General features: G+C 39.0%; 1 protein-coding gene across 19 annotated transcripts in view; it reads right to left on the bottom strand.

Moving 5' to 3' along the window:
* The window catches only part of KLHL24 (kelch like family member 24), a 53,837-nt gene that overhangs the window by 19,435 nt on the left and 9,609 nt on the right, over window positions 1–24,793 (bottom strand). For 17 of the 19 annotated variants that reach the window (XM_045386550.2, XM_074031494.1, XM_065540269.1 and 14 more), the window contains 3 exons: window positions 18,804–19,784; window positions 3,938–4,122; window positions 2,549–2,667 (listed from right to left, as the gene is read on the bottom strand). In XM_045386550.2, coding sequence (XP_045242485.2) covers window positions 2,549–2,667; window positions 3,938–4,122; window positions 18,804–19,723 — 1,224 coding nt within the window. In that variant the 5' untranslated portion in view covers window positions 19,724–19,784. Of the gene's footprint in view, window positions 1–2,548; window positions 2,668–3,937; window positions 4,123–14,637; window positions 16,133–18,803; window positions 19,785–24,793 lie in introns of those variants that run through there. The other 2 variants (XM_074031498.1, XM_074031499.1) reach the window with 1 other exon arrangement.

Raw genomic sequence — 24,793 nt, 5'->3', positions numbered from 1 at the left:
GGATGTAACTGTTCCACCTCAGATCATCAGGCATTAGCTTCTTCTCATAAGCAGCTACAACCTAGATTTCCCTCATATGTGCTGTTCATGCTCCTATGAGAATCCAATGTGTGCTGATCTGACAGGAGGTGGAGTTGAGGCAGTAGAGCTCGCTCAGTGGCTGCTCACCTACTGCTGTGAAATTAGGTTCCCAACAGAACACTGCCTGCAGTGGCACAATCTTGGCTTACTACAAACTCCGCCTCCTGGGTTCAAGCGATTCTCCTCCCTCAGCCTCCCGAGAAGCTGGGACTACAGGTGCCGGCCACCACACCTGGCTAATTTTTGTATTTTTAGTAGAGACAGGGTTTCACCATGTTGGCCAGGATGGTCTAGATCTCTTGACATCATGATCCGCCCACCTTAGCCTCCCAAAGTGCTGGGATTACAGGTGTGAGCCACCGCGCTCAGCCTAGTATAGAGGTTTTAAGAAACCTGTGTGAGGAAAGAGAGGAAGGAGGACTAATAAGAGGCTGACCAAGAAAGGTTCCTGATCACCATTTCTGTTTCAACTAGAGCTTTGTTTTTTCAGTGGTGGTACTTAACTGTCTCCATAGGAAGGCCTATGAGACAGCAATCTGTTTAGAAGGGGGTGCTAGGAGATCAGTAGAAGACATATGCGAAAGCAAGTATGCTGCTTTTAGTTGTTCATTAATTTGAGGTGGTTTTGGACGAGCATATGGAGATGGGGGCAGAGAGAAGCTAAAGACTCTAAGGTAATCCTTGGTACAACTGCTGTATTTTCATCTGTTATGTAATAAATTTTTGTATTAGATATGACTTTTTAAAAGAGAGTATACAGGTTGAACTTCCCAAATCCTAAAAAATCTGAAATCCAAAATGTTCCAAATCTGAAACTTTATGAGTGATGACATTAATGCTCAAAGGAAATGCTCATTGGAACATTTCAGATCTTGGATTTTTTGATTTGGGATGCTCAACAAATACAATGAAAATATTCCACAATATGAAAAAAATCCAAAATATTTGGCCTGGTGCAGTGGCTCATGCCTGTAATCCCAGCATTTTGGGAGGCTGAGGCAGGCAGATCACTTGAGCCCAGGAGTTCGACACCAGCCTGGGCAATATGGAGAAACCCCATCTCTACAAAAAATACAAAATTAGCCAGGCATGGTGGTGTGCACCTGTGGCCTTGGCTACTTGGGAGGCTGACGTAGAAGGGATAGTTTGGGTCCAGGAAGTCAAGGCTGTAGTGAGCAGTGATGGCACCACTATACTCCAGCCTGGGCAATAGAGTGAGAACCTGTCTAAAAAGAAAAGAAAAAAAAAATCCCAAATCAGAAACACTTCTGGTCCCAAGCATTTTGGAAACTCCACCTGTAGTTGTTTTTAAAAAGTTTGCAAACTGGCTAGGTGCGGTGGCTCATGACTATAATCCCAGCCTTCTGGGAGGCCGAGGTGGGAGGATCACTTGAGCTCAGGAGTTGGAGATCAGCCTGGCCAACATGGCGAAACCCTGTCTCTAAAAATACAAAAATTAACCAGGTGTGGTGGCGAACACCTGTAATCCCAGCTACTCAGGTGTCTGAGGCAGGAGAATCACTTGCACCGGGAAGGCAGAAGTTGCAGCAAGCTAAATAATGCCACTGTACTCCAGCTTGGGCAACAGAGTGAGACCGTGTCTCAAAAAACAAAAAGAAAGTTTGATTCTCAGGTTCCTACAGACAGTAGATGGTTCAGAACCCAAGTAACGTATTGTTTATAATAATCATTAGCTGCAGTCAAGAATAGGTTTTCTTTAAAAATGTGAGTTTTTAAATTTAAATTTAAATTTTTTTTGAGATGGAGTCTCGCTCTGTTGCCAGGCTGGAGTGCAGTGGTGCGATCTCGGCTCACTGCAACCTCCGCCTCCCGGGTTCAAGCAATTCTCCTGCCTCAGCCTCCTGAGTAGCTGGGACTACAGGCGCACGCCACCACACCCAGCTTATTTTTTGTATTTTTAGGAGAGATGGGGTTTCACTACATTGGCCAGGATGGTCTCGATCTCCTGACCTCATGATTCGCCCGCCTTGGCCTCCCAAAGTGCTGGGATTACAGGCGTGAGCCACCGTGCCCGGCCTGTTAGTGAGTTTATCTTAATATTTATTTAAAATAAAAAAGATAAAATACATGACTTTGGATAAATATATCTCTGCCTGACTGGCAAAGTTAGTAAAAAGAAAACAAACTGCAAGGGTTAGACATTGGCCTGTCTGTATCTGATGTAACTCCTTTATTTTCCAATGCTTCTTAGGCATTTGGACTCCAGTGATGCATGAGAAGAGAAATGTGCTGCACTGCCATGAATTCCAAATTAGGAGAACAAAATATCCATTCAAAAGTACAGTGTCATATTGTTTATATCTTTGGTTTATCTATTGAGGTTAGAAATGGAAGGAAATACAATTTGAATCCAAAATACCCAGAGGGTGAGTAAAATGAAAGATTCAGCTGTGGTATTTACTTTGGAAATGTACCAGCAATAGTAATAAAAAGTGGTTTCTCTTACTTTACCAAGGAGGACAGCCATTTTGTGACGCCATCTGCCTTTATTGAGAGAGGCAACTCTGATCCAAATATTTAACTGTGAGTTATAAATCCAGACATCACGGCTGTTGATTCTTCCACCTTTAAATGCAAAACAATGTACACACAATAATTTATCACAATATAGCTGTCACCAAGAGATCTGTGCCACCAAGGCATAGGTAAAGAAAACATGGAATTCATTCATCTAATTCAAGAATTTGAGAATTCAGCTCAATAAAGACCTCTTGAAGTTTAATGGAAATAGTTCTACAGAGCAAATTTAAACTTTACCAATTGTTATCTTGATACGTGATAATTATAGATCCAAAATAATAAAATACAGGATGTGAATTTTACAAACATAAAACATTATTAGTTTAAGAGTAAGACATCGGAAGCACCCAAATAATGGTGTTATTCTAAAGGTTTGTTCTTTAAATCACCCATTTTTCAAAAAGCATACTATTGTGAAAAATAAAGTATGTATTGTTATATTTCTCAGTGTGGATAATATATACAATAATCTGCAAAGCTGGTGAAATTATTTTACCAATTAACAGACTTTCCATCATAGACACTATAGTTATACTTTGTATAAGTCTGTCATTTTATTTTCTAATTTTAAAGGTAACATATCACATATCATAAAGAAGTTCAAGTTAAGAATTTTAAAGCAAATCTTATTTCATAAACTTTGGGGAGAATTTCAAAAACATGGGTGAATTAGAGATGCTTAATTCTACGAGTACTTCTGACATGCAAAGAGGTAACGTTTAAAAAATTATAGCATATTCTACATGCATTTGAGAGCATTTAAAATATGACATGATTAAAGGCATTTTCTGGTGGATCTTTTGTAAATCATTCCATGTCATCTTGTACCTGTTTGTGTTTTTTTTGTTGTTTTTTTTTGTTTGTTTTTTGTTTTTGAGACTGAGTCTCACTTTGTCACCAGGCTGGAGTGCAGTGGCGCAATCTCGGCTCACTGCAATCTCCACCCCCTGAGTCAAGCGATTCTCCTGACTCAGCCTCCCAAGTAGCTGGGACTACAGTTGCCCACCACCACACACGGCTAATTTTTTTATTTTTTTAGCAGAGATGGGGTTTCACCATGTTGGCCAGGATGGTCTCGATCTTCTGACCTGGTGATCTGCCCGCCTCGGCCTCCCAAAATGTTGGGATTACAGGTGTGAGCCACCGTGCCTGGCCTTGTACCTGTTTTTAAGAGCAAAAAGTCATGCTTGGTTTTATTTGTTGTAAACTGATCTTCCTAAAGTGGGAGTATTCACATTTTAAGACACTGTGGATGTTTAAAATAATGAAGCTGTGTCCAAATTAAAAGTAGCTACTGTAATAATTCTATATTTACCTGAAACAAGAATGTCATTCCTTAGAGCACAGACTGCATACTCTGATTTGGTAAATTCTGGAAGCTTAGCCAAAGACTTCCATTCTCCTGTTACAGGATCATAGCACTCAGTGTATGGAAGATTAAATCCTCCAACTCGCTCACATCCTCCAACGACAACTATCACCTCAGAATAGCCAGTGGACCTAAAATAATAATAATTAGTGTACATAAATAATATTACATTAAAATATTCTCAAGATTTTTTAAAACTCTAAAAACAAACCACACACTATTATAAACAGTTAAGTTTCTTCTCTGTGCATGTGCCAAACAGTACAGGCTGGAAATTACTTACTTTGAGAACCTTTACAGGGGAGCTAGTGACATCATTATTCCACAGAAAATTTCTGTTGGTATTTTTTACTATTGGTTTTGACCTGAAAATTGTGAAGCAGTCCAAAAATCCTATCTAACCCAATCAGAACCCTGGGAATATTAAGGATGACTTTCAAATGCAGTTTTGCAGTGATTCAGATATGCATAACCACACAAGGGAAGATAATGCATTTTTTTCTAACTGTAGGAAAATGGTGCTTTTTCATCAGCTTGCTAGTTCTAAAAAGTTAATTCATAGTATAATTCAAGCACCCTTTAAAGGAATATGTATATGTACTTGTTTAGAAATTAATATTTAAAATACAAAGTCAAGTAAATTAAGGTAATCCAACTCAAAATATTGGGTAATCACTAAAAAGGCTAACAGAGTTTATAACAAAGAATGTTAAAGGAGAAAAGCAAGATGAAAAATTGTACATTAGGCATGTTCAATACTATCTAAAAAGTGTATCTGGAAAGAATATACCAAAATGCTAAAGATAGTTGTCTCTGAATTGTGTGGCTCCCCCCATTTCTCTCATTACAAATTTCCAAACCAATAATGAGCCTGAGCTATTTTTAGAATGCAAAAAACAGCTTTTAACACCACTAAAAGAATTCTAATGTTTATGTTAATCACTAGCTTCTGTCATTTTAAAAATTTAAAATAGAGACAGGAATAACCAAAAGCTTATCCACAATTTTTTTGTTCTTAAGGTTCAATTGATAGTTTAGGAATTTTAAAATTATTTAGCTTTTATATTTTTCACAAATATAATCTAAATGAAAATGTTTCATATTTACATTTTATGGTTGCTACAAGTTAAGTCTCACAAGAAAAATGCCAACAATCCTTCTTCTCTTACTTAAATATAGAGGGGGAAAAAAAACCCACATCAGAACACTGATTTGTAATTTTAGTCAGTGTGCTGTTACACAATTACAGTAGGAAAAAAACAAGTAATACTGCCGCGTCTCTTTTAACAGAGCTATTCTAGCTATATTTACTCAGAGCTATGTCAACTAACCAAATCACTTACCTATTCTATGCCAGGCATACTTTTTCCATTATAAAATCAGAAATACATATGGGAGAAAAGAATTCTCTCCATACATGCAACCAAAAGTACTTTTAGGAATCCAGGAAATTATATAACCTTTACCTAGTATTCAGTAAAACATTAACAGAAGGACCCAAATATTATCAGTAATATTTACTATTTTCCAAGTAATTCCAAAATAAAAATATTAAAAATAAAGAGAGCACAGCACCAGATACTTCAGTAGTATAACTACTGATTTATCATTCTTTCCATTAAGTATCATTTCCTAAAACACTTAAAATCTAAGACAAATCATCAAAAAAAGGTGATATTCCTCAAAGTCTTATTTATTGGTTAATCAAAACAAACACTGTTAGTCACTGAAGTTAAATCACTTCTAACTGTCTTAATATAAAATCCAGAGTAATGATTATATATCATAGGATATTGTTTTATCCTTTCCTTATTGCACATTACTTGGTTTATACTTTCCCTTTTTTTAACTTGCTTGCCTTTTTCAAGACTTCTTAGCCCGATAAACATATGTTATCTGTTTTTGTACTTTGGAACAGAAAGAGAAAACAGCATGAAAAGCTAATTGCTAAAATATTTAGTACCAATAAATAAAGGGTAACTTCAATGTCTGCTAGAACGTGTGTCTATCTGAAAGGATTAGCAAGCTAGTAGTTTTACTTGTATTAAATATCCTATTTGCAACCAAATGGCTTTTAGCTATATCTGATGTTCTCATCAGAGACTGTTAACCCAATAAAAGCATTATTTCTTGAGCTTGGAGAAATACTTATCTCAGGCAGAAAGCTAATGGCCTTAAAGGAAATAGGTTACTCCAGCTGATAATGGCAAGTAAAACAAAATGGCAGGCAAGATGATAGTATAGCATAAATAAAATTTTGGATACCCATGTAATCTGTTTCTAGAGTGAATGTCATGTCACTGTATTTCATTAATTCTTTTTTTTTTTTTAATAGAGACAAGGTCTTACTCTATTGCCAAGGCTAGAGTACAGTGGCGAGATCGTGGCTCACTGCCACTCCAACTCCTGGCTGAAGTGAGCCTCTTGCCTCAGCCTCCCAGGTAGTTGGGACTACAGGCACATGTCACCACATCTAGTGAATTTAAATTTTTTTTTTTGTAGAGACGAGGTCTCACAATGTTGCCCAGGTTGGTTTCAAACTCAATCGCTCAAGTCATTCTCCTGCCTTGGACTCCCAAAGCACGAAGATTACAGCATGAGTCACCATGCCCAGCTTCATTAATTCTTTAAAGTAAAAAATCCAGGCCGGGTACAGTGGCTCATACCTGTAATCCCAGCACTTTGGGAGGCTGAGGTGGGCGAATCATGAGGTCAAGAGATCGAGACCATCCTGGCCAACCTGGTGAAACTCCGTTTCTGCTAAAAATACAAAAATTAGCTGAGCATGGTGGCGTGCACCTGTAGTCTCAGCTACTCGGGAGGCTGAGGCAGGAGAATTTCTTGAACCTAGGAGGTGGAGGTTGCAGTGAGTCGAGATTGCGCCACTGCACTCCAGCCTGGCAACAGAGACTCTGTCTCAAAAAAAAAAAAAAAAAAAAAATCTGATTTTCTGCTATGATGCAATAACAAATATTTGTTACTTTAGTATTAATTCTCTCCATTTACTTCTAGGAAAGTGTGATGACCAAATTATCCTTTTTACAATGGTAATACATCTTTTAAAAATCTTCTTTTATCATAAATTTGAGAAAATATCAAATTAAAAGTTCATGTTCTTTGATTTACATGAAAGATAAAACAATCATAAATCCACAGGATAGGGCTGGGCGTGGTGGCTCACGCCTGTAATCCCAGCACTTTAGAAGGCCTAGGCGGGCAGATCACGAGGTCAAGAGTTCAAGACCAGCCTGGCCAACATGGTGAAACTCCCACCTCTACTAAGAATACAAAAATTATCTGGGTGTGGTGGCAGGCACCCGTTATCCCAGCTACTCGGGAGGCTAAGGCAGAAGTCCTTGAACCCAGGAGGCGGAAGTTGTAGTGAGCCGAGGTTGTTCCACTGCACTCCAGCCTGGGTGACAGAGTAAGACTCCATCTCAAAAAAAAAAAAAAATTCCACAGGATATTCTAAACCACATTTAAAAATGTAGTAATTATTGGATTCAATTTAAATATCTTGAAAGGTAAAATAGAGGAATTGCTGGCTGAAATAACTGACCTACTTATAATTAATGCCAAATATGCTAGACATGAGGAGTGCCAAAAAAAGTGTTGAAAAGTGATCCTGGCTAATAAGAATATCTGAATATATATTTTTAAAACATATACAATAGGAAAGGAAGTATGTCCATGTAGTATGAAATTGGGGAGGAGAAGGGAGAGATATTAGTGATATAGTCTGTTCACTATTCTAAAACCCAGAAATACCTGAAAATCAAACCATCAAATCAAAATAATGAACTAAAATAGAGATACGAGATTTTAAGCCTTAAAGAGACAGAATGGTTCTCTAGTCTTTAAGATATGACAGTTACCAAACTCAGTGTATTAATTTATCTAAAAGAGACTATGCATCAAAAAAGGGGAGGTCAGCTGTAGAAGCAATAAGTAAATGAATAAAGAAATGAATCAAAGAGTAAATGATAATCACAGAGGCAAACATTTGCTGTGCCCATTCAGGTTATTATCTAAGGGAGAGACAATCTAAGCTAAGCTACCTAGAATAGTATTGGTCTTTTGGCAAGAATGTTTTGATGGTGGGTGAGACTTCCTCAAGCTATATACTAGCTGAGAGGAATTCAGTTCTAAAGGTCTGCTAACTCTGTTTGAATTCCATGCTTGCCAAATGACCTTTGAAAACTTGGGCTTCCCATGTAGTGACTTGTCCATAGTTAGAGAATATTACCGGGCAGATTGACTTAAAATAGGTAGCCTGCTTGTTAATTCCATTTCTTATTGCAAACAGATATATACAGACTAGGAGATGAGTTAATTAGTCTGTCATACTTAATGTTAAATCTGCCTCTAATAGTCTGATCTACTGTATAAAAAGAAAAAGTTCCTGAGCCTAGAGGTGCTTGTTAATTCCATTTCTTATTGCAAACAGATATATACAGACTAGGAGATGAGTAATTGGTCTGTCATTCTTAATGTTAAGTCTGCCTCTAATAGTCTGATCTATTCTTACTGTATAAAAAGAAAAAGTTCCTGAGCCTAGAGGAATCACTGGATCATGGTGAATTCACCAATATAAATGACCCCATTAGACACTTACACCAGCCATAAGCCTTAGAGCTTTTTTTTTTTGAGACGGAGTCTTGCTCTGTCACCCAGGCTGGAGTGCAGTGGCACGATCTCACTGCCAGCTCCGCCTCCTGGGTTCACGCCATTCTCCTGCCTCAGCCTCCCAAGTACCTGGGACTACAGGAGCCCACCACCACGTCTGGCTAATTGCTTTTGTATTTTTAGTAGAGATAGGGTTTCACTGTGTTAGCCAGGATGGTTTCAATCTCCTAACCTTGTGATCCGCCCGCCTCAGCCTCCCAAAGTGCTGGGATTACAGGCGTGAGCCACCGCGCCGGGCCAGAGCTTTTAAATTTGGTTGAGGACACAGTATCAATTTGTGTGGTAAGGCTTTCCACCTGAAACTGTAATAGGTAGGACTGCTTCTATATGAAAATGGCTATATTGATCAAAAGACTCAAAATGCCAACTTTTCAAAACTGGCAATTATCTAAGAATTTATCATCAGAAACTAATCATAGACATGCTTAAATATGTAGCCACAAAGATGCTCATCTTACTTAATGGTAAAAAATTAAAAACAAATGTTGGGATGGGTGGGTTGCAGAATACTCATGTTATAGAAAGACATTTACCACATACTAACTGGTAAAAACAGACTATGAAATAGATCACAACCCTGTAAATGAAATAATAAATTCATACAGAAAAAAAGAGAGAATACTTTGGTAGGCTAAAACAGGGGGAGGATCACTCGAGCCCAGGGGTTTGAGACCAGCCTAAGCAACATATGGAGATCCTGTCTCTACAAAAAATACAAAAATTAGTCAGGCATGGTGGTGTGTGCCTATAGTTCCAGCTACTCAGGAGGCTGAGGTGGGAAAATCGCTTGAGCCAGGGAGGTCTAAGCTGCAATGAGCCATGATCGCGCCACTGCACTCTAGCCTGGGTGACAGAGGGAGACCTCGTCTCAAAAAAAAGAAAAGAAAAGAAAAAGAAAAATGCCAAAGGTTTACAATGTTACCTTTTCGAGCTGAAAATTTGGGTAATAATTTTTGCTTCTCTCATTCTCTAAATTTTCTCCAATTAACATATTGCTTATTTCTGTTAAGAAAGAACAAAAGAACAAAAAGAACACCACCACCTTACTATTAATGGTTACTACTGAGTATGTGCTCAAGCTAGTACGGAACGGGATTTTCAGTCATCACATTTCTGCTACATGATTCTGCTCCCATGACCATAGGTAAATATCCAGAAAATGTTGTCTGCTATGTCAGAGATTATGTCTCCCCAAGAGAAGGACAGATTCATTCTCTCTGACTGACAGAACTTGTAATATGTCAACCCCAAACCTATGTATGGCCATATTCTGCCAGACTAATGGGAGGGAATGATGCAGACATGCAGAGAAAAGCAGAGGCAAGAGGTAGAGAGAAGGCACTGTATGGTTTCTGATAGCTTTTTAGTAGCCTGTTCCAGTCTTCTTTGAGGTCTTATCGAATTTTTGCTCCTAGGTCCTACAAGGCACTGATTCTTGTATCTTTTTTTTTTTTTTTTTGAAACGGAGTCTCACTCTCTGTTGCCCAGGCTGGAGTGCAGTGGCACAATCTTGCAATCTCTGCCTCCTCCCGGGTTCAAGCCATTCTCCTGTCTCAGTCTCCAGAGCAGCTGGGATTATAGGAACGCACCACCATGCCCAGCTAATTTTTGTATTTTTAATAAACACAGGATTTCACCATGTTGGCCAGGCGGGTCTCGAACTCCTGACCTCAAGTGATCCACCCACCTCGGCCTCCCAAATTGCTCAGATTACAGGTAGGTGTGAGCCACTGTGCCCGGACTCTTGTATCCTTTTAATACATTTCCCTTTTATGCTTGAGCTGGTGAGTTTGTTTCTATTTGCAATCAGAATTTGGATACACTAGAGTTCAATGGATTGCAGAAAAAAACCAACAACCTACAAATGACTTTCAAACTCAGGAAAAGATGCTCAATCATTTACACAAAAAAGTAAATGCACACTTTGGGAGACCGAGGTGGGAGGATCACTTGAGCCCAGGAGTTTGAGACCAGCATGGGCAACAGAGTGAGATCCTGTCTCTACAAAAAACAAATAATAATTAGCAGGGCATGGTGACCCACGCCTGTAGTTCCAGCTACTCAAGAGGCTGAGGCGGGAGGACTGCTGGAGTCTGGGAGATTGAGGCTGCCGTGAGCTACGACTGCATCACTGTACTCCAGCTTGGACAACCAGAGCAAGAATCTGAAAAAAAAAAAAAATAGGAGGAAGGAAGGAAATGTAAATGAAAATTATGAGATAACACTTTCACTTTGCAGAGTAGCAAAGATTTATAAAAACTAATGTAAATAAATTATACTGGCAAAGGAGTGCAAAAATAGGCACTTTCTTATTTTTGCTGAAGTATAAATTGAAAGGCAATTTTTACAATACCTGTTAAGATTTAAAATGCAAATATCCTATGACTGAGCAAGTCTACTTCTAGTAATTCAAACTATAAATTAACAGTGTAATGTACACAAAGACAATGTACAGGAATATTCACTAAGTATCGTTTGCAATGGCAAAAAAATGAATTAGAAACAACCTAAATATCCATAAAGAGATTGATTAAATAAATTATGGTTTATCCATAAGTAGGACACCATACAGCTCTTTCAAAAGAACAAGTCTGACATTTTCTATAATAGTAATAATAATGAGATCTATATGTGATGATATAGAACAGTTTCCAAAATACTTTTAAGTGGGAAATGCAAGGTGAGTGCTGTACCCCACTATCTGCATAAAAAGAAGTAAGGAGGCATTCACACACAACTATACAAATAATAGTTCTGTTTTTGTTTTTTTTTTTTTGAGACAGAGTCTCGCCTGTCATCCAGGCTAGAGCGCAATGCTGCGATCTCAGCTCACTGCAACCTGAGTCCTGGGTTCAAGTGATTCTTGAGCCTCAGTCTCCCAAGTCGCTGGGATTACAGGTGTCCACTACCACGCCCAGCTAATTTTTGTATTTTTAGTAGAGACGGGGTTTCACCATGCTGGCCAGGCTGGTCTCGAACTCCTGACTTCAGGTGATCTGCCCGCCTCAGCCTCCCACAGTGCTAGGATTACAGGCGTGAGCCACCATGCCCAGCTATACAAAGAATACTTCTAAAAGAGGTTAAAAAAACTAGTAATAAAGGTATCCTTTGAGAGCAGAATCAAGGGTTCTCTGAAGGGTCAAGCAGAGGGAGATTTACAATGTATACTCTTTATGTAAAAATATTTGAGTTCAAAACAACATTGAATTAACATATATATGTGTGTGTATATATATATAGACTGTAGGCCACTCATCCTATAATATAGGAAAATAGCATTCTTCAATGGGATTGGAATAGGAATTCAGAACACTAACTTTGAGCCCTGGCTCTGGTACTAACTAGCTTTGTGACTAGGAGCAAGTGAGTTAACTGTGCCTCAGTTTTATCACCTGTAAAATACAGAATGAAGGGATTTATTAAATAATCATAAAACACTATTTCTTAAGAAAAAATATATTTAGAACTCCCTTGGTCTTCTCATTTGTTTTCAACAGGAACTTGAGGCTTGCCTTCAATACGGCAATTAGATTCCTATGATCACTATATAGTAACTGATTATCAGGTAAGAGATAGTAGAAAATATTAGAAGAGACAAGTACTGAATGGCTGATTCCAACCTCAAAATGATGAACTTACTAAGTCTTAGCTATGTCTATTGCTCAGTGGAGTCTGGCAAAGGGCATCAATTTTTTTCAGACATGAACAACTTGCCATGTATGGTCAATATATCAGAAGACACTTGCCCAGTTTAATGCCATCCATGTTTCCTCTTGGGAACCTCATTTTGTAGGCAGCCCAGGCCTACCAAAATGGAAAATTAGCATCTATCAGGGGAAATGGCTCTTTCCAGGGAATTGTTATGGTAGGTGGTAATGATGTGGATCAGGACAGGATGCGAAAGCAGTAGCATCAGAACCACACTACCACACAATCATGAGTTTAAAAGTTTGGTATTTAGGCTGGTATGGGAAATATAGAAATCAGTATTTGGAGTAAAAGAGGGGGAAGAAATGGAAATTAGGTGTACTAGAGATCAGAATCAGACTGTTAAAACAGTAGTCAGGAATACGAAACATCAGTTAGGGACCATAGAGTAAATATCACAGTTTATTCATGAGTTGGGATGAGGTTGGGGCAGAGAGGCCCATCACAAGCAGAAAAGTAAGTTACTTTTCTCCAGATGAAAAGGGTTGAAGCCTAGCACTTAGCATACTGAGATGGCACATATACAGGTAACTCAAATATTTATTAGATGAAATTTAAGACCTGCTTAAGTTAGCTACCATATTAATTCTCTACCGAGTTCAAAAGTATTTCTGAGCCCAAACATACATCTAAGTAATTTTTTTTTTTTCTTTTGAGACCGAGTCTCGCTCTCTCGCCCAGGTTGGAGTGCAATGGCGCGATCTCAGCTCACTGCAAGCTCCGCCTCCCGGGTTCACACCATTCTCCTGCCTCAGTCTCCAGAGTAGCTGGGACTACAGGCGCCCGCCACCACGCCCGCCCGGCTAATTTTTTGTATTTTTAGTAGAGACGGGTTTCACCGTGTTAACCAGGATGGTCTCAATCTCCTGACTTCGTGATCCGCCCACCTCAGCCTCCCTAAATGCTGGGATTACAGGCGTGAGCCACTGCGCCCGGTCACATCTAAGTATTAATATGAACTTTTTCTACCTCAAATGTTTTCCACACTAATATTAAACTTTTGAGCTAGAAACAAGTTTCAAAACCATGTTGGGGAGTCAGGAAGAGGGCCGAAGGAAGAAAGGAGGAAAGAGAGGAAATTAAGAATGCTAAGGGCGGTTTGGCATAGTGGCTCATGCCTGTAATCCTAGCACTTTGGGAAGCCTAGGTGGAAGGATCTCTTTTTTTTTTTTTTTTTTTTTTTTGAGACGGAGTCTCGCTCTGTCGCCGAGGCTGGAGTGCAGTGGCGCGATCTCGGCTCACTGCAAGCTCCGCCTCCCGGGTTCACGCCATTCTCCTGCCTCAGCCTCCCGAGTAGCTGGGACTACAGGCGCCCACAACCGCGCCCGGCTAATTTTTTGTATTTTTAGTAGAGACGGGGTTTCACCGTGGTCTCGATCTCCTGACCTTGTGATCCGCCCGCCTCGGCCTCCCAAAGTGCTGGGATTACAGGCGTGAGCCACCGCGCCCGGCGGAAGGATCTCTTGAACCCAGCAGTTCGGCACTAGCCTGAGCAACATGGGGAGACCCCATTTCTACAGAAAATAAGCCAGAGATGGTGATCCATGCCTGTAGTCCTAGTTACTTGGGAGGCTGAGGTGGGAGAATCACCTGAGCCTAGGAAGTGGAGGCTTCAGTGAGCAGTGATGGCACCACTACACACCAGTCTGGGTGACAGAGTGAGACCCTGTCTCAGAAAAAAATAAAATAAAAAAAAGATGCTAAGGGCACACTGAATGAAGGCAGAGGATGTAGTGCAGTTATACAGTATCATCATTTTTGAAGAATGTCTATTTTTAAAATTTTAATTAATTTTTTTTTTTGAAACGGAGTCTCTGTCACCAGGCTGGAGTGCAGTGGTGCGATCTTGACTCACTGCAATCTTTGCCTCCCAGGTTCAAGCAATTCCTCTGCCTCAGCCTCCTCAGCCTCCCGAGTAGATGGGACTATAGGCACACTCCACCATGCCTACTAATTTTTTGTATTTTAGTAGAGACGGGATTTCACCATGTTGGCCAGGATGGTCTCAATCTCCTGACCTTGTGATCTGCCCGCCTCCGCCTCCCAAAGTGCTGGGATTACAGGTGTGAGCCACTGCGCCCGACCAATACAATTTTTTTGAGTCAGGGTATTGCTCTGCCACCCAGGCTGGAATGCAATGGCCTGCTCATGGCTCATTGTTAACCTCAAACTCCTAGGCAAGTGATCCTCCTGCCTCACTCAGCCTCCCAAGTAGCTAGGACTACAGGTGCATACTACAATGCCTGGCTAACTTTTTCTTTTTTTTCTGTAGAAACAGGGTGTCATTATGTTGCCCAGGCTGGTCTTGAACTCCTGGACTCAAGCAACCCCCATGACTTGGCCTCTCAAAGTGCTTGATTACAGGTGTGAGCCTACAGCCATTGTTTCTAAGATTTACTCCTGTGATTAGTCTCTACTGTTTTTTCCACACACCTAAGGGTTTACAACTGGCAGGGCAGATTATCAAAGCTTTCATGCTCTTAAATTGGCCTATATCCTCTTTCTAGGAAACTAATTACCACACTGTTTTTAATATAATGCATTTTCGGGTTTTCTCTGTCATTTAAGAGACATGTGGGTATACAGAGAGAACTTCTATTATGGGTTGAGCTCTGGACAATACTTGGCACAGAATAGATACTAAAGGAACACTGGCTGATAAAGAGAGTATAACCTAACTGTACATTGTAGGGATTAGACTGCCACCACCCTAAACCAGAGTTAATCTCTGCATCACTAATGGTGGGACACCCAGATATGCTGTGACTCCTAATATGATGCAATATAATATACACATTACATAGGATTAATTCTAGCCATAAATATTTAACTTATATTCATCTAACTGAAGCTCATAGAACCAACTTCCAGTTTCCAGGAAACACAGCTAAATGATGCCATAAGGAAGCAATGAGACTGATCCAAAAGGTAGAATATTTTTCTGGACAACTTCCCCATTGACAAGTTAGAATCATGAAAAAGAAACTGTTTTGAAGTAAAAGAGATTTCATAGAGATAACCTGATGTAGTGAGTAATCGCAGTTCGGATCCAGGTTTATTAAAGAACAGTTTGGAAGACTGGGGGAGTCTGAATACAGGTTGCGTATTAGATAATATGAATTATTATTATTAACTTTAAATGTGCTAATGTTATTTTGCCTGTTATTTTAAAAAGATGCATAGTCAAGTAAAAAATATATAAAAATTTAAAAAGAAATATATACATACAATAAAAAATAAATAAGATATATAAAATTTGAAAAAGAAATATGAATGAATGAATGAAAGAGAAAAGTCTGGGCTGGTTTGGTAGTCAACAGCATGCATGGTAATTAAAACCATGAAAATAGATGAGATAAGGTCACCTAGGCAAGTACATAAGGGAAGACAAAGAGATGTGAATCAGGCAGATAATATTTCAGGCTAGATGTAGGAGTAAGAACCATTAAATTGAAAAAGAGCAACTGGAGACATAGGAGGACCATGAGGAGAATGGCATTCCAGAAGCCAGTGGAGATATTTCAAGATGGATAAGGCAATTAATAATATCAGATTCGAAAGAGCTCAAGCTGGATAAAGACTGAAGAGAGGCTAGCAAATAACAAACAGAAGGTCAGTGATGACCTGATTGAGAGGAGTTTCAGTAGAGTGACTGGAGCAGAAGTCAGAGGAATGAACTGCTGTTGAAGAAGTGGATTCATCACTCCTCTTTCAAAGAAGTTTGGAGTTTCTCAGAAAGATGAGAACCTGTACAAATAATACACATTGTTCAGATAATGAAATTCCTAGTGATTAATGCTAACATGTTGTGGGAATCAGGAGACCAGAGAGATCACTGGGTGAAACAGGAGTATTTTATTTAGGTGGCCACCAACTCAGCAGATGAACAGCCAAAGTCCAGCTGGAGCTATAATAACATTATCCGCAAAGCCCCCCAAAAATGGGTTCCAAAAGCAAGTATGAGAAAAACAAGTTCTTTCAGTGTCCCCCTAAAATTCTCTCCCCATCCCATCATTCTTTGTTCTGCTCTCATAACTAGTTTTGTAACTATTTTTGCGAGTTTGCAAAGGTTTTATAACTTCCTGTTTTTCTCTCTGTAACATGGCAAAGTCACAAAACATGCCTAAATTGCAAAAATCTGTCACAGTATAATTAACTGCCTTTCTTTTGCTTCTGCAAGCCTGGTTTCCCTGCCCTGCAAATTTCGCACCACTGGCTAGCCACCCCACTTCAGTAGCATAAATAAAAGTCAAGCCCTGTCTTTGTTCATTGCTCAGCCTTTAGATGTTCATCTGCTAAGCTGGTGGCCACCTATATAAAATCCTCCTGTTTCACCCAGTGGTCTCTCCAGTCTCCTAATTCCCACAGCAAACATGCAGTAACAGGTAAGTGAAAGAAGGGACAGAAGGTGATAACAGAGTTATAAAATAAAGGATTCCTCATGTAATGCCCACATAAAATAAATATCTGCTATCGTATTTTTAAGAGTCTGCAAATTCAATAGAACTATAGTTTGGTTTTTATACTTGTCTCTTAAAGAAAGGTGATACTGCAATTTATAAGTAGATGTTTCACTGTGGAAATAGATTTGTTCCCTTAAAAACTGAATATAAAATACATTTTTGGAAATCAAATAATTAAGTAAATTAGGAAAAGTATTTCTTTAAAGGAGTGATGGGACTGTTAGGCTGCAATCTGATTGCATTCAAATCATGTCTTTATAAATATTAGTAATAAATGTCTTATTTTGATTTTACAACATATAACCCTTGGTTCCTACTCTAATCCTATGAGATATGCAGGCTGAGTATTATTAGCCCCATCTGACCTCAGACCATTCTGTCTGCTACAGGGCTATTTGTCTTGGAAAAAGGAGTGATTTTCCCTTTAGATGGATACTCTGTGTTCATACAAGTTCTCAAAGACCTAATAGTCACATAGCTCTGAAGCTGTTTAGTTTTCTTTATTGATACATTATTCAAACTAGTATAAATTTTAAAAACAAGCTATCTCACAATATGCTGAACTGTAACATTCCAAAACAATGATAGTCAAAATTTAAGGTCAAAATGTGGTTTATGAGCTACGCTATAGTAAATTTACAGACAAAATGGAGATGGCTTAATAATAAACCAATAATAAACTAATAAAAATACTAGTTTCACAACAATGTAAATATACTTAACATTACTGAAATGTATAATTAAAAATGATTAAAACAGTAAAGTTTATGTTATATGTTTTTTACCACAATTAAAAAAAAACCAACACCAACATTAGCTTTGTTAGAAAAATATTAAAAGGATTAAAAGGATAGTTTACTGTTAATATTTCTCACAATTGCTTATTCACAATAAATATTCTTTCCACTATTAAGGCATGGAGATTATTTTTCTATAGTTCTGAATTAAAATCTATAGGTATTTTATAGAAATAACATTGGAAGAAGATACAAATATGCTACAATATTTAACTGCATTCTACCCCCTAAGCATACATTTTCTAAATTCTCTATAATGATGACATAATTTTCACATTCAGAAAAAAGATTTTTTAAAATTGAGATTGATATTAAATGTAGTAACTGTGGCAATTAAATAAGATTTTAGGCCTGGATTTTACATCTCAGAATTCATTCAATGTATACCAGCTTATTTACTTCACCTCTGTATTTCATGCTTCTATGTTAGGACAAAGGCCAGTCTGTGGATGTGCAAACATTTTTTTTTTCTTTTTTTTGAGACAGAGTCTTATTCTGTTGCTCAGGCTGGAGAGCAGTAAGAGCATGACTCACAGCATCCTCAAACTCCTGGGCTCAAAAAATCCTCCCACCTCAATCTTCTGAGTAACTGGGACTACAGGGCTGTGCCACCATGCCTGGCTAATTATTTTTAGTAGCGATGAGGTCTCGCTATGTTGCCCAGGCTGGTCTCGGAACTCCTGAGCTCAAGCGCTCCTCCACCTCGGCCTCCCAAAGTACTGGGATTATAGGCATGAGCCCCTGTGCCCAGGAGTAAATTTTTTTTTTTTTTTTTATAAGTAGAGGCAGTCCAAGAGAGCCTACTAAAGTCTTAGCTACCCTGTATCCAAAGACTCTTTGGAAAGAAAAGTGGAATGGTTTGGGGCCCTACAAAGGTTACGAGAAATTAGTAGAAATATGTTGAGATACGCACAGTTGCAAAGACCCTTTGCTACACTGCTTGATAGCACAGAACAACAATAACAAAAAATGCCACTGTTGAATCTAGAATTCACTAGGAGAGACATTCTAGTGACTTATACAATCCAAAATAAATCTAAAATTATATACAGCCACAGGTAAACAGTGCATATAAATGACGACACTGAGATTGCATTCAGGAGGTTTAAAGACATTTTTAAAACTTTTGTTAACTATATTCGAAAACAGTCTTCTCACCTGCGTGGCCTAGTCCTTGGGGACATCATTTCATTCCCAAGTATGTGGTACCGCCGTGCTTCATGCAACAACTGATAACACTCAGGAGAATTCTGGATCAATTGGTCCACTTCAACTGTTTGAACAAAGTAGTTGGGATGCAACAGAGGGAGTCTCACATGTGTCAGGAGCTCATGTAACAGTGGTCTTCTCAGATCAACGGCACGATAGACCCAACGCATGACGGCTTCAAAAACCATCTCCTCTTTACCAATAACAAGTTCATCGCTACAAATATAATCAATAAGTTCATCTTTGTCAAGCTCAAGAAATTCTTCATGCTGGGATACATCCTCAAAAGTCTGTAATGCAAAATTTTTGCACTTTGTGAAGAGTGTTTTGAGTGAATGGGTATCAGCAAAGCGCTGGATTCCTAAGCAATTACAAGGATCAAGTTGCTCCTCCAAGAACTTGGCACATGCATCACGGAGAACACTAATCTGAAAGAGGCTTGATGTCTCAAAGAGATATTGTACATTCTCTGTAGTGATCTTCACCTTTCCAGTATAAACATACTGCAAAAAACATTCCATAGCTTCAGCTAAAATACCATTGATCTCAACCAACATTTCTCGGCTTTCCCTGTGGTCATTACAAAACATAGCTCTGAAGTAGCTGCTACAGGCTGAGAGCACAGCTCTATGGCAAGGAAATTCTTTTCCTTCCACACAAATGATAACATCTGTGAATAAGCGGCTATCTCGAAATTCATTAAATATCTGGAGTATGTTTTCAGCATGGGATGATCCTGAAGAGAAGTCAAAAAACTCATGACCTGTCAGAGATTTGGGGTCCATTTCAAAAACTTTACGCTTAGTTGCTGGGGAATCACGCACCCCAAGATCCTCTCTGTTTAGTCTGCGTCCCAATATTAGTACCATTGTTACATCAGTTGACTATATAATTGTTGAGAAATGACTGTTAGGGATCTTCTTTATGTGGCTAAAAGTAAAAAAAGGAAAACATTTCAATATGCAAAAAATTCAGTATTCAAATTACATAATTTCATTTTAATATAAACACTACAACAAAATCACATAATTAATATATTTCATGTAGGGTACACAGCACTATCTCATGTTAATAAAAACTGATAAACAAAAATTTGCATTTGGACAATTAGAACATTAGGGGTAATTTGCAATAATACTCCTTAAGCTCCCCTTTCTAGCTGAAAGGATACTATGTACTTTGTGAGTTACTAATCTTCCATTTCCTCCCCATTTACAGAGCTGAGTTTCATACTATTGACTGTAGAGTTAAGTCAGAATGGTGTAAGACAGAATTTGACTACAGTTAGAATTCTAACATAGTTATCTTTCTTTTTAAAAATCTTCTTTATTTTGAGACAGGGTCTCACTCTGTCACCAAGTTTGGAGTAAAGTGACATGATCATAGCTCACTGTAACCTCAAACTCCTAGGCTCAAGCGATCTTCCTGCCTCAACCTTCTGAGTAGCTGTGACGATGTGTGCGTACTACCATGCCTCGCTAATTTTTTAACTTTTTGTAGAGATGGGATCTTTCAGCCTCTCAAAGTATTGGGATGACAGGCATGAGCCACAATGCCTGGTGAAATAATTATTATCTTAATATAGAATTCCTAGAAAGGAATTTAGCTATATCTATTAATAGCCTTTAAAAATATGTATATTGTTTGACCAGCAAGTCCTTTTTTTTTTTTTTTTAAAGTACTCTCTCCTAAGGAAATAATCAGAATTATGTGGAAAGATTTATCTATACAGATGTCCAATGCTGTACTGATAGAAAATACTCAAAATAACCTAAATGCCCTGTAAGAGGGGATTGGTTAAACCACAGTACATCTTCTGGCTAGAACAAAGTCTATGCAGCCATTAAAAATTATATAGACTAACGACACGGGGAAGTAGTAACCACACAGTAAGTGAAAAAGTAGATCACAAAACATGCCAACAGAAAAAATAATGTATCTGTGAATCTAGGGATAGGATGTACATATGCCAAAATGTTTTATTTATCTTCTCTATTTTCCACCAAAATGTCTATTATAAAATGTAATATTCATTTAAAAAATGTTCATGCATGTTATCTAGGTCTTGTTCCCTTTCATTAATAAGAAACACCCCAAAAACCCCTCAGAAATGACTATCAGTAAGTAACTGATGGACTGAGGCACTTGGCTATAGCCATCAATTCTCTCTCTCTCTGTCTTTTTTTTGGAAACAGGGTCTCATTCTGTCACCCAGGCTGGAGTGCAATGGCGCCATCTTGACTCACTGCAATCTCCACCTCCTGGGTTCAAGCGATTCTCCTGCCTCAGCCTCCCGAGTAGCTGGGACTACAGGCACGTATCCACCACACCTGGCTAATTTTTGTATTTTTGGTAGAGAAGCAGTTTTGCCATGTTGCTCAGGCTGGTCTTGAACTCCTGGCCTCAAGGGATCTGCCCACCTTGGCCTCTCAAAGTGCTAGGATTATAGGCATGAGCCACGGTGCCCAGCCGAATTCTCTTTATTTTTTTATTTATTTATTTTTTTTGAGACGGAGTCTCGCTCTGTCACCCAGACTGGAGTGCAGTGGCGCGATCTCGGCTCACTGCAAGCTCCGCCTCCCGGGTTCACGCCATTCTCCTGCCTCAGCCTCCGGAGTAGCTGGGACTACAGGCGCCCGCCACCACGCCCGGCTAATTTCTTTTTGTATTTTTAGTAGAGACGGGGTTTCACCGTGTTAGCCAGGATGGTCTCGATCTCCTGACCTCGTGATCCGCCCGCCTCGGCCTCCCAAAGTGCTGGGATTACAGGCTTGAGCCACCGCGCCCGGCCCGAATTCTCTTTAATATTAATTTTAAGGAGATTCTTCTACTCTCTTTCCACATCTTCAGAAGTTGATACATGATTCAAAGTGTATTAGTAATTGGTTTAAGACCAAAGAGTATCTCATCTATTACCATACTCTCAGAATTTCATATATCCCTTGTAACGTTCCCAACTTCTTGAAATATTTCAAGTCAGACATTCAGGCCTAAATATGGCAGCAAAAAGAAGGCAGCTAAAGGATGTCACAGATAATACAATCTAAAAAATGAGATGCCATCCTACATTCCCAAGCCACAAATAAAACTTGAGACTTGAAATTTAACAATATTAAGGCTGCATTTTGAGTACCCTGTCATATATTAAATTGTACCCCACTTTTTAAGTGACACAAAGGGAAATAAAATATGCAATATCAAAATCAAGAAGAACTCATTCTCTTATATATGGTATTCTCTTCTTTTTTATGTTCTTATTTATCTCCATCCTCACTTCTCACTGTAATGCCCCAGATATCCTACTTCCAATATTCACTAGATACTTGGAATTTTCATGAATTATCTCACTGAATTTACTTAATATTGCAGCTTTTACCATCATCATCATCAACAAATATTTATTATATGCCCACTATTGTCAAGATACTGTACTAGGCAAGGGTTTACAGAGATGTAAGATATTGTTATTGGAGTTTTTTGTTTTTGTTTGAGACAGGGTCTCCTCGTGTTGCCCAGGCTGGAGTACAGTGCCATGACCTCAGCTCACTGCAACCTCCGCCTTCCGGGTTCAAGCGATTCTCGTGCCTCAGCCTCCGGAGTAACTGGGATTACAGGCACATGCCACCATGCCTGGCTAATTTTTGTATTTTTTTAGTAGGGACAGGTTTTGCCATGTTGGCTAGGCTGGTCTCGAACTCCTGAGCTCGAGCAATTCTCCCGCCTTGGGCTCCGAAAGTGCTGGGATTACAGGCATGAGCGACTGCGCTCAGCCTGTTTTGTTTTGTTTTGTTTTGTTTTGAGACGGAGTCTCGCTCTGTTGCCAGGCTGAAGTACAGTGCTGCCATCTTGGCTCACTGCAACCTCCACCTCCCAGGCTCAAGCGATTCTCCTGCTTCAGCCTCCCAAGTAGCTGGGACTACAGGTGCGCGCCAGCACACCTGGATAATTGTTTGTATATTTAGTAGAGACGGGGTTTCACCATGTTGACCAGGATGGTATCAATCTCCTGACCTCGTGATCCATCCACCTCAGCCTCCCAAAGTGCTGGGATTACAGGCGTGATCCTTTTTATTTTTAATTTTTTTGAGCCGGAGTCTCGCTCTGTCCCCAGGCTGGAGTGCAACTCCAGTGCAAATCTCAGCTCACTGCAACTTCCACCTCCCAGGTTCAAGCGATTCTCCTGCCTTAGCCTCCTTAATAACTGGGTCTACAGGCATGCACTACCACGCCCAGCTAATTTTTGTATTCTTAGAGATGGGGTTTTACCATGTTGGGCAGGATGGTCTTGATATGACCTCGTGATCCACCTGCCTTGGCCTACCAAAGTGCTAGGATTACAGGCATGAGCCACCACGCCAGGCTTTTTTTTTTTTTTTTTTTTTTAATAGAGTTGCAACAAAACATATTCAAACAAGATAAATAACAACATAAAGTAGCACAGACAATATGTCCCATCGGTACAGACAGCCTAGTTCCTCCTTAAACTTCTATTACATTTAAAAAACATCTCTTCCTATCAATTAGCACTTCAACTTCCTGAAGTCTAGGTGATAGGATTTTCTCTGGGCAGATATATGCTAGGTTATTCTGACCATTTGGGGAAAAATACATGGCTATAACAACATCTGAAGGACACCTAAATGATTGCATGCTACACAGGATCTTTTCTGTTTCTCTGTCTATCCCCCAATTGTGCAGGTAAAGTCAGAAAAAATCCAAGCAATTTTATCAGTCAAATGGAATAAGACTAAAGTGAAATAAATACTATTTTCATTTGAAATCACTAGGGTGGAGAGTCAGAGGCAGTATGTTGATATCTTTTTTTTGTTTGTTTCAGATGCAGTCTTGTTCTGTCGCCCAGGCGGGAGTGCAGTGGCACAATCTTGGCTCACTGCAAGCTCCACCTCCCACGTTCAAGTGATTTTCCTGCCTCAGCCTCCTGATTAGATGGGACTACAGGCACATGCCACCATGCCCATTTTTGTATTTTTGGAAGATTTTTGTATTTTTGGAAGAGACGGGTTTCACTATGTTGGCCAGGCTGGTCTTGAACTCCTGACCTCAAGTGATCCACCTGCCTTGGCCTCCCAAAGTGTTGGGATTACAGGCGTGAGCCACTACGCCTGGCCACCCTCATTTCTAAGTTTTAAAAAAATAAAAATAAAAAATAAATTTCAAATGTACAAACATACATGCATTTTCTAAATACATAACAAAGCTTTGTGATGTAATATAATATTTACGGCAATGGAAGTTCATGGAGAAGGCCTATTTAAATGAACACATATAAAAGTAAAGATAAACACAAGACAATGCTTACTAATGGCTGGTTTTGGAGTAAATGTCAACAAAGTAACTCTCACAAATTTAGTTAGTAAAATTAGTTTCTCTTAAATTTGAGGAAATATTTTCCTCTACATGTATGTTATGGTCCAAACAAGCTAGATTTTTAACTTCAATCCAATTATGTTTTGCAGATTTTAGGTAACAGACTTGCCTGAGAACAAATAAAAGCTCTATTTAATTAATTTTAATACCTAAATGAATAAAAATTTATGAGTTTAAAATATTTTGTTAGTTTTAAAATTTATTATCACTACTAAAAAAAGGGGATTTCTTACCATCTCTTTTAAGATTTTTCTGATTACTCAGAAAGTATTCATGTTTGCCTCATTACAGGTCATCCAACTTGCGTTATAGTTACCCATATATTTGTGTACATGTCTGGATGCATGTGCACACACACAGCTTAACATTTAAAACTCCTTTTATAATGCATAGAATGACTTCCAAATTCCAGGCTTTCACACATGAGCAGTAGCATATCTATCAAACATGCTTTTAATTTGAAGTTATCTCAATAACTGTTTTATAAACAGAAATGTATCCCCCTTATCAAGAGAGACCACTACTGTGCCTGAATGTCAATTTTTTGTTGT

Source organism: Macaca fascicularis, chromosome 2 (genome assembly GCF_037993035.2).
Source record: "Macaca fascicularis isolate 582-1 chromosome 2, T2T-MFA8v1.1".
Classification (NCBI taxonomy): domain Eukaryota; kingdom Metazoa; phylum Chordata; class Mammalia; order Primates; family Cercopithecidae; genus Macaca; species Macaca fascicularis.
Note: the sequence above shows the minus strand (reverse complement) of the source record. Positions and strands in the feature narration are given on the sequence as shown.